Source organism: Bubalus kerabau, chromosome 4 (genome assembly GCF_029407905.1).
Source record: "Bubalus kerabau isolate K-KA32 ecotype Philippines breed swamp buffalo chromosome 4, PCC_UOA_SB_1v2, whole genome shotgun sequence".
NCBI lineage: Eukaryota > Metazoa > Chordata > Mammalia > Artiodactyla > Bovidae > Bubalus > Bubalus kerabau.
The window spans coordinates 73,180,805-73,196,428 of NC_073627.1; the positions used below are offsets into that span (position 1 = coordinate 73,180,805).

The 15,624-nt window shown below is 53.4% G+C and overlaps 1 protein-coding gene across 2 annotated transcripts in view; it reads right to left on the minus strand.

The window, feature by feature from the left end:
* Positions 1-228: 228 nt before the first annotated feature.
* BLK (BLK proto-oncogene, Src family tyrosine kinase) overlaps positions 229-15,624 on the minus strand; it is a 51,903-nt gene continuing 36,507 nt past the window's right edge. The window contains exons 4-13 of one of the 2 annotated variants that reach the window (XM_055580174.1): positions 14,677-14,770; positions 13,714-13,812; positions 12,626-12,729; positions 8,388-8,534; positions 7,767-7,919; positions 6,312-6,491; positions 5,135-5,211; positions 2,617-2,767; positions 1,543-1,674; positions 229-860 (exon numbers count right to left, since the gene is read on the minus strand). In XM_055580174.1, coding sequence (XP_055436149.1) covers positions 655-860; positions 1,543-1,674; positions 2,617-2,767; positions 5,135-5,211; positions 6,312-6,491; positions 7,767-7,919; positions 8,388-8,534; positions 12,626-12,729; positions 13,714-13,812; positions 14,677-14,770 — 1,343 coding nt within the window. In that variant the 3' untranslated portion in view covers positions 229-654. Of the gene's footprint in view, positions 861-1,542; positions 1,675-2,616; positions 2,768-5,134; positions 5,212-6,311; positions 6,492-7,766; positions 7,920-8,387; positions 8,535-12,625; positions 12,730-13,713; positions 13,813-14,676; positions 15,557-15,624 lie in introns of those variants that run through there. The other variant, XM_055580175.1, reaches the window with a different exon arrangement.

A 15,624-nucleotide genomic window follows, 5' to 3' on the forward strand; every position in this document is an offset into this window, starting at 1 on the left:
CTCAGACCTGGAGGCTGAGGATGTCTGAGGTGAGAGTGCCACCTGCTGGCGCTACTCTAGCTGCCGTAAAAGGCAGAGATGGCGCCCTTGTCTTGGGGCTGGGGTCCTCGATTTCCTCTTGAAACCCAGTGCCCTCTGCGAGCCCCTAGAGGCACCACTCATACAACCACGAATGGCAGGTATGCGATGTCCAGGCTTGTCGCCAAGAACGACACGGGAAACTTCAGGTCTCGCGACTTTATTTCCGAAAAGTCCCAAAGTGCTGAGCGCAGTCTGTGTCAGGTGAGAGTCGCTGGACTCAGGTCGCCGGTGGCCGACTCCTCGTTTCTGGTGCCAGCACAGGGAGCCTTCTGTGACGTGATGACGGACACCGAGGAGTGTGTCATCCTCGTCACCGGGTCATCCTCGTGAGGAACATGCGAGGTAGGTTCTATTGTGGTTCATCCCCTTTCTGCCAGTGTGAAGAGGCGCTAAGAGGCTAAGTCGCCTAGGGGCGCTCAGCCGGAGAGGTGTGGCGCTGCGATTGGATCCTGCTCCAAAGTCCAGGCCGTGACCCAGCTGCCTCTAGTTTCCTCATCTGAGAAATGGGCGTGCGGACAGCTCCCCGCCTTTCGGTGCATCTGGGGCTGAGGCCAGACAGTTTTGCACGCGGGCCTAGGGCTGCAGCTCGTACTGGTCCTCTGTGGCCGTGTGGAAGTCCTCGAGCACTGACTGCAGGAACTCGAAGGTGGGCCGCTCCTCCGGCCGGCTGCGCCAGCACTCGGCGATGATGCCGTTGTACAGCTCAGGCGGGCACGAGTCTGGGCGGGGCATGCGGTAGCCGCGCTCCAGGTTGCGGATGACCTCGGGGTTGCTCATCCCTGGAGGTGGAAGGGACGTGGCTGAGGACCGGCGGGGGCCCGCGAGGCATCCACCGCTGTCTCTGCCCTCAGCCCGGTTGGTGCCACCTTTACGCATCCCTCTATTTATTTTTTATTGCTTTGAGAACAGTGTAGATAATCTCAGTGCAGGGCAGTTCCTCCTGGATGGGGTGCTACCTGCTTACCTGGGGCTGTCAGGCACACAGGTGAGCATCACTCACCAAGCAGGTGCTTGGTGAACAGGCCCCAGCCCCTCCCATAGGCTGCTAAGGGCCCAAGCCCTTCAGATCGGCCTGGAGGTTGACTCTCGGGATGGAGGTTCGGGGGCTGTACCCACGGTGAAGGCCAAGGGAGGGACCACTTGGCCACTCAACTGAGGGCAAACTAACTGGAAGAGATTTGAATTCAGATCCCAACCTTAACTGAATTCCAGGTTTGTGGGCTCACTGACCTCTGCTGGATGCAGGGGACACAGTCCTGTTTCCAAGAGCAATGCTGAGGGGAGGGAGGGAAGCCCCGCTCCACCCCCAGAGCGGCACACCTGGGTTTCAGTTTCAACCATGGGGCTCCATTCTGACACGCAGGTGGGCAGCCCCAGGCCCTGAGGATGGGACATCTGCCATCACAGCCGTCTCAGGACGGCCCTGAGCCGGGAGGGTCGCTGCAGGACACAGCTGCCTACCTGGGTAGGGCACACGCCCATAAGTGACAATTTCCATCAGGAGGATTCCAAATGACCACACGTCCGCTTTGATGGTGAACACCCCAAAATGGATGGCCTCTGGGGCGGTCCACTTAATGGGGAACTTGGCCCCTGCAAGAAAGCCATGAGCAGCTTCATGAGGCCATGACTGACTTCCTCCACACCCCCAACTCCTTGCTCTTTCTCCCCCAGCCCCTGCCCTGCCTGGTGATGCCTGGGTCACTATATCAGACAGAAATGCACCCAGGGAGTCATTCAGACCCATAGGACGCATGACCAGGAGTGTGAAGACCCTGGGGGTCCACAGCACCAAAGGACAAATACCACCCCCATCTCCCGCTTTGTGTCTTTGCCTAAATTGGCTTCACTGGGCGACCAGCATGTGTTTCCACCTGGGACTGAAGAGGTCGTTTCCACCTCCCATTAGCCTTGTTTACTAACAGGAACCCATGACTGGGGCAAGTCATTTAACTTGTCCTTGCCTTAGTTGGGCTCTCCTTTACTGTTGGCTCAGACAGTAAAGAATCTGCCTCCAATGCAGGAGACCTGGGTTCAATCCCTGGGTCAGGAAGATCCCTTGGAGAAGGGAATAGCTACCCACTCCAGTATTCTTGCCTGGGAAATCCCATGGACAGAGGAGCCTGGTGGGCTACAGTCCATAGGGTCGAAAAGAGTTGGACATGACTGAAGTGACTGAGCAGGCAGGCGTTTAGGGCAGTGTTTTCTAAAGTCTGCTCTGTGAACCCCTGGTTCTATGAGAGGTTAACAGAACCTACGTGGAAAAAGTTTCTGGGGTTCCAGTGACTTCAGGAGACACAACGTGAAACATATGTGCACTGTTCCTTAGCTGCTGCCTTCTCACCGCCTCTATTATGCTGCTATGGGCTGGGAATCTCCAAGAGGACTCTCTAAACCTACTCTCACATAGTCATTCCTCCTGAGGCACCTGTGGTCTGCAGAGCACGTCAGGGAAATGCTGAACTAGTTGGGAGTAAGGTCAGACTTGCACCACAAGAAGTCCAAGGCGGACTGGGGAATTGGGATGCTGCTCACCCTCCTGGGCGGTGTATTCATTGTCGATGATCCGGGCCAAGCCAAAGTCACCAATTTTGCAGCACAAGGCCTCAGACACCAGGATATTGGCCGCTCTCAGGTCCCGGTGGATTGAATTCATCTGCTCGATGTACGCCATTCCTTCTGCAATCTGTGGGAGGGGGCCCCACAGTGAAGGCCAGTCCCCCTCAGGGAGAGAAAGGACTTTAGGCCACCCTCTGCATCAGAGCCAGGCGGGGTGAAGGTTCCAAGGTGTGACAGGACAGGGGGAGCTGCCGTGTGGCTGCAAAGTGGGGCACACGGGCTGCGGCTGGAGGGGAGCTTTGCACTTCATGCTGTAGAGCAAGATAAGGAGCACCCAGAAGGCAGAGTGTGCACACGTGTGTGTATGCTTGTACACAGAGCAAGGCATTAGCGTGATCAGAATGTTTTAGAAGCTGTTCACCTGGAAGGTTCTGCTTTTCTGCTTTCCTAACCTTCAGATTCTTGGCCACATCGACTTATAAACTTAGTTATTTGCAGAGTACATCATGAGAAATGCTGGGCTGGATGAAGCACAAACTGGAATCAAGATTGCCAGGAGAAATATCAGTAACCTCAGACACGCAGATGACACCACCCTTATGACAGAAAACAAAGAACTAAAGAGCCTTTTGATGAAAGTGAAAGAGGAGAGTGAAAAAGTTGGTTTAAAGTTCAACATTCAGAAAACTAAGATCATGGCATCTGGTCCCATCACTTCATGGCAAATAGATGGGGAAACAGTGGAAACAGTGACAAACTTTATTTTTTTGAGCTCCAAAATCACTACAGATGGTGACCGCAGCCATGAAATTAAAAGATGCTTGCTCCTTGGAAGAAAAGTTATGACCAACCTAGACAGCATATTAAAAAGCAGAGACATTACTTTGCCAACAAAGGTCCATCTAGTCAAAGCAATGATTTTTTCAGTAGTCATGTATGGATGTGAGAGCTGGACTATAAAGAAAGCTGAGCACCGAAGAATAGATGCTTTTGAACTGGGTGTTGGAGAAGACTGTTGAGAGTCCCTTAGAGTGCAAGAAGATCCAACCAGTCCATCCTAAAGGAAATCAGTCCTAAATAGTCACTGGAAGGACTGATGCTGAAATTCCAATACTTTGGCCACCTGATGCAAGGAACTAACTCATTGGGAAAGACCCTGATGCTGGGAAAGATTGAAGGCAGGAGAAGGGGATGACAGAGGATGAGATGGCTGGATGGCATCACCAACTTGATGGACGTGAGTTTGAGTAAACTCAGTGAATTAGTGATGGACAGGGAAGCCTGGCATGCTGCAGTCCATGGGGTCAGAAAGAGTTGGACACAATTGAGCGACTGAACTGAACTGAACTTATAAACTCAGGTTTATATCCTTTGCCTCTAGGGGACCCAAGATTTCCTGAAGGATTGACAGAGATCATTGACAACGAGTGAGAAAAGGAAAAGAAGGGGAAAAAAGGGAGTGGGCAGGCTTATCACTGAGCTGTGGTTTGAAACCAGTTACTAGGCTTAGTTTTCCGAGACCACCTCACCATCCTGTTCAACCCAGCCTGTGTGCACCTCAGTGGAAAAAAGGGGGTGGAAAAAAGGCACGGTGACCTCAGTTCCTGCCCTGATACTAATAGCAGATAACGACTTGGAGGGGGGTGGGGGTGGTGTGGGATAGGGGAGGGTACCTCCCTCCAACAGGATGTGTGTGTGTGTTTCTGCGTCTCACGGGCTGACCACAGACCGGAGCTCTTCTTCTGAGAGTTCCAGTTTCAACAGACACACACCCAGGGCCACCAGATGTGCTTTGCTGCCAGTTAGAATCCTCAGCTAAAGTCCCCCGGGAGGAACGTTTCCTTCCTCTTCATTTTGCTCCTCACCTCATGATGTCCGAGTCTACAGAAGGCATTGATTGGCACCATCTGAGGATGGAGGAGGTCACCACAAAGTGCTGACCTGCCATATGACGTGGAATTCGTGGGGACTTTCTGGGTTCCCCACACCATCCTTTCTTCCTCTGGTCCTCACCAATAGAACCTTCATGGCTGCCTAGGAGAAAGACTACATTTCCCAAGCTCCCTTGCAGCTAGGTGCGGGCAGGTGACAGGTGGCCAGGGGGCTGGGAGAGCAAGTGTAGTGAGTGACTTCCAGCACTTGGCTCTAAAGGGAGGGGGTGCGATTTGCCCCCTCCATCCCACTTCTTCCTCCTGGCTGAGGAGGACAAGGTGCTAAAGCATGAGCAGGCTTCCTGGGTGGGAAGATGATCTATTAAGACCCAGTGGGTGGAAGAAACCTGGGTCCCTGTGACTCTGAGGGGCAGCTCCACTGCGGCCCCAGACTGCCCGCCTCTGGTGCTTACACACTGAAGCTATGATGACTTGGGCTTTTTGTCTCTCACAGGCCAGCCTAAATCTAATGGACAGAGCCTCCAAAGAGTTGATCTCGCTGAGCCACAAGGGCAGAGGACAGGGCCCAGGGGCCTGGATCACCGCACTTGGTGCTCACAAACCTGGGCCGACATGTCAATCAGCCTTGAGAGGGACAGTTGGCTACCTTCATCCGTCTTCAGGAAATCCAGCAGGCAGCCTAAGGAAAGAGAAGTTGCAGCTGAACTTCTGCAGCGTGACCCGACCCTGGCCGGGCCGGCCTCTCGGGGTGTGGGCTGCTGCCCACCTGGGTGGGAAGTGGGTGGCACTCTTTCAGGTCTCTTGTGCCCCCACAGCTGCAGGTGCCTCTGCTCTACAGAAACTCCCATCTCAGCCCTCACAGCTCCCAAGAGGTGCTGATCTGCTGCCAGCTGCTCGGAGGACATGATGCCTCGGTCAGGTTCAAGGTCACACAGTCAAGGAACCGGGTCAGAAACTGCTCATTCCCTGCATGACATTACAAAGCATCTTCCGCCCACTTCACCCTTTGTTGGCAGACATTCTGCCTCTGAGGATGCAAGAAATCACCAGAATTATGGAGACTCATCTCCTGGAGCTGGTACAGGGGACAGACGCTACTCCTCTTTGGTACCTAAGAGCAGGGGACTGCTCACCTGAGGGGTGGCTAAGAGGTGAGCCAAGGAGCCACATGGATCTAGCTCAGTGTAGGACCCCTTCATGACACCCTTTAAGGAACAGACAGCATCAACACAGCATTTTAGGATCTGACAGGAGTCGGGGTGCGGTCAGGATCATAGAAGGGGTAAGAAGGATTCCCCAGGCCCCAGCAGAGAATGGCCATACTCTAGACCTCAGTGGCCATCTCACCCAACCTCTCATCATCCGTGTTGAAAATGTTCATAGGGTTGTACAAGGTCTCCTGGACTAGAACTGTCTCTGGACGCCCAGCCTACTATTCTTTAGACTTTGCTGCCCTCTGTCCGCCCCAGGGGGTGCCAAGCACAGGAGGCTCCCTGCAAAGATGCTGGTTCAGGGTCTCCTGAGCTATGGAAACTCCTCTATAAGGACAACTTAGCTGTCTTGTTCTCATCATTCTTCACTCTGCCCCCACCCATGCATGTGGAACACTAGATCTGCAGGATATTGGCTGATGGATCCAGCTCATGCCTCAGTAGTCCCCTGCAGAGGTCCCCTGGCCAGCAGATCAGCCTTATCCTTCTTGGCACCCCCAAGCCTGGACTCTCACCCTCAAGCCCTCCTGCCTCTGTGTGAGGGACGCAGCCCCGGGCAGGTCCCCACCTCTGGCCATATATTCCGTCACGATGTAGATGGGCTCCTTGGTGACCACAGCATAGAGACGGACCAGCCTCTCATGCTGGAGAGTTTTCATCAGGTTGGCCTCGCCCAGGAAGGCCTCCGGAGACATGGTTCCCTCCTTCAAGGTCTTGATGGCCACCTTGATGTTGTTTTTATAATAACCTGAGCCCGGGGGACAGAAGATGAAGAGGATGTTCAGAAGACTTGGAGGTGGGGGGAGGTGATCCCTTATCCAAAATCTACGTAAGCTTCCAGGAGCCATCCCTGTTCTATATAGATGGGGCACTGAGGCCAGAACCCTGCCCCTGAAAGTGATCCTGGGCTGGAATTACAGCTCCTGATGGTGACGGATGCGCCCACTTACCTAGAAGGATTCAAGCTATCCCGGCCTCCTCTGCTAGACAGGAACCCTGGGCAGTTAAGGAAATTACCCAGCCTGGGAGGGGGGCCGTTTCACCTCCTGATCCCTACAGCCAGGTCTGGGGTGCGTCCCTTTTGTCCTCCTATCCCCGCCTAATGAATCTCTTCAACCACTTGATACCGTCAGTATGGCAGTAAGCATCACAGCCCGTGGCAGAATCATAGAGGAGGCAGAGGTGGCTGGGGCCTCCGTGCCCCCTCTCTGTGCCCTGTGATGTTCATCTCTAGATCCTTACAGCTCCTGCGCCGCCTACCCCGCCACCCCCCCGCCACCACACCGCCCAGTCAGTCCATTAGGTCCCTGTCTGCACTGAAGTGAAAAGATAAGTCAGGACTCAGACTTGCAAGGAGCCAGAGGGAGCTCCTGCCAGGGGTGTCCCAGGCATCAGTCTTGGATGCCAGAGGAATCAGGGAGGAAGCAGGGTCCCACCTTGAAATCATGCCCCAGAGACACAGACCTTTCCAGGGATAAAATAAAGCCTCTTTTATATTCTGATCGCATATTGGTAAGCAGAGGAGCAGCCATTCACTGTAATTGAAGGCGAGGCCACAGGGGCCGGGAAGTTAAGGGACAGGCCAGTCTCACAGCTGCATGTGGTGACTTTGTTATCAGTGTCCGGGAGCCCCTGGTTCACCTCTCACCCTGGGTAACACAGTGCTTCCACCCAGTGAGACAAAGTAAGAGGAGCTAGCCAGGCTCCTCTTCCAGGTCACACAGGTGTCAATGGCAAAGGCAGCTCTGGGCAGTGAAGAAGGAAGGCGGGAACGGGCTGGGGTGGAGGCAGGGGGAGAGCTGGATTCTACTCCTGCTTCCTCACCATATCAGAACAGCTGAGGGCAGGTGACTCCAGTGTTCTGAGCTTCCATTTCCTCATCTGTAAAATGGGTATATGGTCCCAGTCTCTTCCCCTTCACAAGCCTCTATGGGAAGGACGATGCCCAGTGCAGATCCCGAGCCTCCTGTGCTCTAGGATGCAGGGCAGTGGGTGATCAACTCCTGGAGTACCACATACTCACCCATCCAGACTTCACCAAACTGCCCGGATCCAAGCTTCCTGACCAGCTTGAGAGACTGCCGGGGGATTTCCCATTCATCCTGGCCCCAGGGATTCTGGGGAGCCAGGCTCACACAGGGGTGGGTCAGCCTTTGGCACAATCCGTCCCCTTTCTCTGCATTAGGAAAGAAGAGATGAGCTGGAGGTCACAAGCATAGACAGATCTGTGGAGACCATACAGATCATGAGAGCTGTATCATTCCCAGCTGTGTCCCTGCTCCTTCTTGACAGCCCCACATCCACCCCAAGTTCAATGTGCACAAGTGCACACACACACACACACACACACTCAGCTCTCTGCATTTGTTTTACATAAAATAAGCATGATATCATTGTCCTGCTATCTCTAAGAGTGAAAATACTTGCTATTCTCCATGTGGTCACAGCCAACATAGAGGATCAGGGAGACAGACAGGGAATCATTATGCTGACAGTTAACACCTCAGGTCCAGCCTTGGGATAATCCTCCACCCCTCCACCAAAACAGCACCAATGGTTCATGCGATCTTGAGAACTGAGTGACTGAGAGACACGAGGCCTCCTCTGGCACAGCCCACCCTCTATCAGATGCCCCCCGTCTTACTAGAATAGTGCTGCACCAGAGCCTGCAGAGTGGGGAAGGCACTCCGGGGGGAGATGTAATAGCCGCCTTCATCCAGGGAGCGGATCTTATAGTGTTTGATCACCTCCCCCTGCGTGGTCACATCCTTCACAGACAGAGAAAAGGCACCTAGAGAGTTAACAAAGACACACGCATGAGAAGTAAGACACAACGAGGGAAAATCAGGATTGGGATTTGGGGCTTCATTTCAAGGCCTTGGAAAAGTGCTGTAAGTTGCTCACTCGTGTCCAACTCTTTTGAGACCCCATGGATTGTAGCCCTCCAGGGTCCTCTGTCCATGAAATTCTTCAGGCAAGAATACTGGAGTAGGTAGCCGTTCCCTTCTCCAGGGGATCTTCCTGACCCAGATTTCAAACCCAGGTCTCCTGCATTGCAGGTAAGTTCCCCCAATTCTGCTTTCCATTTTGACCATCATCAGTTACCTTTTTCTTTGTCTCACCCTCCACCCTCCTGGAAGCCTTTCCTGTCGGCTCATTCTAACTCTGTCCTTGGCATTCCTCCTCAAGCCTCCTAAAACTGCTCCAGAACTCTGGAGCATGCAGAATGCTCTCTTAGCCATCAGGCTGTTCCCCTACTTGGGCACCTGTGACTTGAGGACCCTTTGCCCCGGAATATTGAGAAATACAGAGTTTTCGGAGGGACTAGGAGATTGACTCACACATTCATTCCTTCATTCCGTTTAAAGATTGACTCTGCCCCACATGCAATGCTGCCAAGTCACTTCAGTCGTGTCCGACTCTGTGCGACCTCATAGACGGCAGCCCACCAGGCTCCCCCGTCCCTGGGATTCTCAAGGCAAGAACACTGGAGTGGGTTGCCATTTCCTTCTCCAATGCATGCAGTAGCAAATTACAACCGGAAGCACTCCTGTCCCTGGGGAAGAGTATAATAAGACACAACCCAGGGCTTCTGTTCAAATCCATACACACATCTACGTATTCTGTTTTCTAGGTTAATGTTTCCTGCGGTCGGAGGTTGCAGATGTCAAGGATTAAGAGCAATTTTAGGAGGCAAGAGTTTCCAGCTGGGAAATTTTCCATGAACTTGATATTTTTATAAGGCGCCTCTGTTCAGCTCTCTGGGTGCTACATACTTCCACTTTTATTTGCTTAATGAGAAACCTGAGGCCCAGAAGGGGGATGTCGCTTGCCCCAGGGCCCTTGGCTGATCAGTGGTTGGCTTGGGGGCTCCCGTGACCGTACTAAAGGCGCGCCTACCGCAGGCAGTACCACCCTCCGCCACCAGGTGTCAGGCTCGAACACCTCTTGTCCTGGGCGTGGGCGCTTGATTTTTGCCCTGCGCTGTTTGTCTTCAGGCGTCTTTCCTCCCTTTTCAGACTATCACCCCATCTCAAATCCCTTCTCCCCTACCTTGGCCATTGCGCCTCTCTCATCGCCCATCTGCAAAAGGATGTGGAGAGGCCGCGCGTCCTGTGGCGTGCCCTGCCGCTGACACAGCCCGCCCCTCGTATCCTACCTCAGCCCAACCTGCACGCTGCAAAGTGTCTTCCCAACTTCGCCCCTGGTGAGTGCAGCAAGCTCGGGTATCACAGGAACCAGAGAGTGGCGCTAGTGAGCACATTCATCCACGCACCACCGTAGTGAGGAAAAGAGCTATCTTCTCCATTCCCTCTGCTGTTCCCTGCTTGTGATGCCTCCAGATCAGCCAAGGAGGCCCGAGTCGCTTCCTCCAGTGCCACGGGAGCTCTTATTTAGGGCCTCTCTGCTGTGTGGGCTCCTCTCAGGGCCTGTCCCTAACATCTTTTTACAATTTGGCATTCCTTCTTCTTAAGACGGGTCTCAATCCTTCCTGTTCACAATATCTGGATCCCCTGTCCTGCCTCCACGCTGCGGCTGGAATGCTCTGGGATGCGGGGCTGGGCTCCCAGAGACTGAGATTTTCGTAAAGGTCACCTGTCCTTGAACTGGGAAACTAGTCAGTTCTAACAAACATACCAATAAAATTAGTCTCGAGAAGCTAAGGGATGTTCTGGAGACCTCTTAGGTTAGAACTCGCTGCCCGCCTTCTGAGAGCAGTGTTCCTTCCCACCTGAAAGGCTTTGGATTTCTGCGGAACGTGTGCGCATGTGTATAGAGGTGCTGTATACTTGGCGAGGGGTCTTCTAGCCCCTGCTCCAACTGGCCAATCCCAGCCTGGACTAACTGTGGGGAGGGGGGCAAGGACAGGAAGAGACACCCCACTTTTAGAGATCCTTTCCTCCTTCACACTGAGGTTGGGGTGGCTTTCCCTCCAGAGGGCCCCTTAGCAACAGGCAGCCATTAAAACATCATTTCCTGGTGAAATGACGTGATGTCTGGCATTTGCTTCAAAGTAATAGGTCTGGGGATGTACATGAAATCAGATTATCTGGGTTGATTATTACTGAAGCTGGGTGTTGAGTACACGGGTTCCGTTTACTATTTGCTTTACTTGTGTATGTGTTTGAAATATTCCACAGCAAACAAAACATCTAGTCATCTTCATCCTGTTGGGGAAGTTCTCCTCCATCTGCCCAGTGTTAGGTCTGTTTGACACATTTTAGAGCTTGTGAAAACTTTCAGAGCCTCTCAGATGATTGGGCCCTGATGCGTCTTCACTGTTGGTCTAGAGTGAGTCACTTCTTCCCTCAGTTTCCCCATCTTTCAAATGGGGATACTGGCCCAGTATCTCAAAGATGGAAGGCTAGAGGCAAACCCACTAGGAAGCATATGCCTCAAGGTTCACAGCAGTACCTTCATAACAGCCCCAAACTGGAAACAAGCCCAATGCCACCAGTATGGAGAAAGAGCGTATGGAATATTCATATCCTGGATTCTGTTTAGCTGTCAAAGTCAATAGATTATTGCTGTTGCCTCGGCCATGCAAATGCATCTGTGATGGACGGAACTGTGTCCCCCCATCCCTGCTAATTCCTGTGTTCGAGTCCTATACCCCAGTGATGTGACTATCTTTGGAAATAGGGTCTTTAAAGGGGCGGTTACATTATTGAGGTGGGTCCTGATCCACGCAACTGGTGCCCATATAAGAGGGGATGAGGATGCAGACATATGCAGAGGGACCACCACATAAGGATACAGGGAGAAGACGGCCACCTACAAGCCAGGGAGAGAGGCCTCAAGGGAAGCCAACCCTGTGGCAGCTTGACCTTAGATTCCTGGCCTCTGGAACTGTGGGAAAGCATGGGTCTGCTGTTTAAGCCTCTCAGTTCCTCGTACTTTACTACAGAAGGCCTAGCAAACAAATACAGAATTTTACAATGTTGAGTGAAAGGAATAAGACACAAAGACTAAAATGGCTTGATCCCATTTGTATAATAAAGGTGAAAAACAGGCAAAACATGCGTGGTAAAACTATAAAGAAAGGTAAGGAAGGGCTTCCATCAAAGTCAGGATAGCGGTGGCTCCTCTGGGGGTGGGAAGGTGAATCAGGAAGGGGTACCGGTGGGGCAGTGAGAGGGGCTCTGGGCATCTGGAATATTCTTGCTCTTGTGATTACACAGATGTTTACTTATTATGACTCTATGTTTATAATTCTGCTCTTGTTCATAATTTATGCAATTTTTAGATGTGTTTTATACTTGATAGCCAAAAGCACTTTAAGAAGGAAAGACAGAAAACTAACGACAGAGAAAGAGAAAACCCAGTGACCTCAGAGTGTCGGCAGACACATTCCACTCGGTCAGTGGGTTTAAATCTAGGAGTCCCCGCAGTTCTCATGATCACTACCCCCTTCTTTTGTATCACAGGCTGTGCCCCAAACTTCCTATGCCTCCCAGGCTCTTGCAAGTGTCTGAGCCACAGCCTCTGACTGAGATGATCTCTAAAGATTCTTTCAAATCCTTTGATTCCAGATGGGTCACCCCCCTTTCCGCCCCTCACCAGCCTCAGCGCTCCCGCTGGCCCAGGCAGTGTGAGACCAGCCCGCAGTGGCTGGCACAGCTGTCTAACTCCCTCTCCAATCCCCCACCCGTGTTGGGTACATTTCTAGCCAGGTCTTGGGAGAGCTGTCTGTGTGCACAGCCTCAAATACTGGATACTCATGGGCTGTCCTGGCTGGCCTGATGTGGCGGGGACACCCAGGTGGAAGCTATCAGATTCTCCTGGCTGGCACCTCCCCTGACCCCCACCCAACTCCCAGAAGGAAGGCCATAGGTGGGGGTCCCCGGCTGCATGGCGGGGGCAGCAGGGCCCCAGGCTTACCTTTGCTGGTTTCACTCTCTCTAATAAGAAAGGCACCAGCCTTATTGACTGGAGCCAGAAGCTGCCTCTCGGCATCTCTCCGGCAAATTGATCTAAAGAACCACCTGGAAAGGAAAAGCACAAAGGCAGGCAGAGCCGAGAGTGGCCATGCTCCTGGGGATCTTGTCACCCAAGTCCCTTCCCCCTTAAGATACAATGTGTTCCTGTTGCCAACTTGACCCTGAGCTGAACCCCCGTGTCTTGATACATGAAATTCCCTCAGTCCCTTTTCCTCCTGTCAGCAATGGACATGGTGTTTCCTTGACAAGAAATGAGAATGGTGTTTGGTGCCCTTTGTTAATTTCGCTCTGGGTAAATGCACCCGATACCTTCCCCTACAGCCCACCCTCCTTGGGGTTGGTCTCCAGTGCTCCTTGAGCGTGGCTGGTTGAGGTGGACCTGCCCTAGCCTCCCTCTGGTCCAAGGAAAGGCCCAGGACTGGGCGTGCTGGGCAAGGAGCCCTCCCGAGGGTGAGCATCACTGGACAGGCACACCAGGCGAGGCTGCTAACCTGTTCCAGCTCTGAATTTGACAGACTCTGAGCTCCTTCAGGGGAGGGGCCGTGTCACTGTTGGTTTGGCGTCCTCCCCGGTCCTGGGCAGAGCCGGGCTCTGGCTCTGGTTGTTCGGGGCTGTAATGCCTGAGGCTGTGGCTGGTGCCGTGTGCTGTGAGTGATGAGGATACTGTGCCCAGGCTCTCCTGTAAGGCCCCCATCCTCTGAGTCCCCCAGGTGTGAGCCCTGAGTGCTGCCCCCTGGAGGCAGGGGAGGAGGCTGGCTGGTTAAGGGCATCCCTATCAGGTTAGCCAGGAAATGGGCAGCTCTTATTTTACAGATGGGAGGAGTGCGTAGGCTCCCTGGTGTCCTTGGTGTCACACAAACATTGTCTGGAATTTTAGACAAGCCTTTCCCAGCAACTCCGAGTCCCCACCCCTGTCCTGTGCCCTCTGTGCCGGGTTCACACCCTGCTCTGCTTTTTAGCTGCTTTCTGGCTCCGTCCTGCCTGGAACAGAAGCAGCCAGCACACCTGTGGGGCTGTCTGTCCACCTACTTTTCCACTTCCAGGGTCTCTACCCGGGCCACAAAGTTGCTGGGCACGTAGCCTTCTCTTCCTGTGATGAGAGACTTGGCCAACCACCAGTCTCCAGTTCTAGGAAGAAAGGAAAAACAGAATGGGTAGTGACTCTCAAGGGCCTCTCCCTGGGTAGCTCACAGCCCACAGCAGCGTCTCAGGCAGAAAATTCGAGAGGCAGACAGTCGGGTAGAGAGAAGGGACGGGGGCCAGTGGCTCAGTCCCTGAGGTGTCTGGGTCATTTCCAACTTGCAAGCTTCCTTCCAGGGAAGAAGGGGATAATACGGCCTCCAGGGGAGGTTTATCTACACAGCCTGATTCACCCAAGAGGGGCCCAGTCTTCTAGTGAGCAGCCTCCTCTCGATTAATGGGACACTTTTAGAGTTTAGGGAGTAAGTTTGTACTGGATGGGAAAGACAGAAACAAGAAGGGCTGCTAAGACAGGACGAACCAAGAGCCATTCTGCTCTTGGCTGGAGGCCCTCATAGAACTTCGAGAACAAAAGCAGCTCCCAGGTTCCACAGGACAAGCACGATGTTTGAAGCAGAGTATAGACTTTGGAGGAGTTTTTGAGAAGAAACCCTGGATAAATCTGGACACAACTGACTCTAACCCAGAGCTGTGATGGAGCGGTCAGGCAAGCACTGTGGGTGTCAGGAGGGCTGCATGGAGGAGGTGACAGTAGAGGTGGGTTTTGAAGGAAGGATAGGATTTTGACAGCAGAGCAGGAGGTAGTGAATAGGAGCCATCTCACCAGAAAGACTTTTAAAAAGTACATGGAGGAAAGGTGATTGGGTTAAGTTTAAGAAAGTGCTGGGTGACTGGGCTGGGGGGTGGGGGGCAGGGCACTGGAGAAGATATTCAGGAGGCAGCTGTGGGGTGTCAGGGTGGGGAGAGGGGAGGGGGTCCTGCAGGGATGGGCATGGTGTCCTGGACACTTACTCCTTCAGGATCTGCAGCTTCTCCCCCTTCAGCATCTGCAGGTCCCGGTCGTTCATGGCCTTATAGTCATACAGGGCCACCACGAAGTGATTCTCTAAAGGGAACAGGGTAGACATGGCCGCGAGAGCCGTGGTAGGGGCTGGGAGAGTCCCAAGGGTCTAGGGAGATGAGCTCCGTGGACCTGAGGGCTGCAGACCTAAGTCTGGGGCCAGCGTGGGCAGATCTCTCAGCACCTTGTGGGCCGTGAGCCTCCCCTCCTGCCCTCCCGCCTCTGTTCCAAGGGGAGTAGTGATCTCAGACCACAACAGCTGTAACTTTGACCTGTGACTGTGCCCAGGGCTTGGTCACAGTGCTCAGCCTGACAGTACCCAGACAAGCTGGTGGTCCCACAACAGAGGTGGGGAGGGGGCTCCGGAGCTTGGCTTAGCGTTTTTCCAGTGACCACTACTTCTCTGCCAGCTCTGAGGAGCCAAGACCTCTCCAGGAAAAGGTCACCTGGAGACCACTTATCTTCCCTGGGAGTAGATGACTCAGCTTTGTCACCAAAGCCTGGCTATTCACCCCCTCTGCTGGGAAGGAGGGGCTGGAATACATGTGCTGAAGGCTGTTGGTTTATTTCCTTCCCCTGAGCTTTCTTCCTGGAGGTTCGAAATCCCCAGCAGGAAGTGAAGGACCCACACCCCCCACCCCACAATGGTGATTCATCGTGTCCTCAGCAGGATAAGAAACTCCAGGCACCAGGTGAGGCCCCTAACTGGGCTCCAGCTCTTTTGAGTAGACAGACACTGAGCAACTTCAGGGGAAGGGCCATGTCATAATTAGTTTGGCATCCTCCGCAGTCCTGGGGCAGAGCTGGGCTCTGGGCTGATTGCTTGGTGCAGTGGTGTGACTACCTGAAGCCTGAGGACCCCAGGTGCTGGGTGCAGGTGGGTGATGAGGATGCTGGGG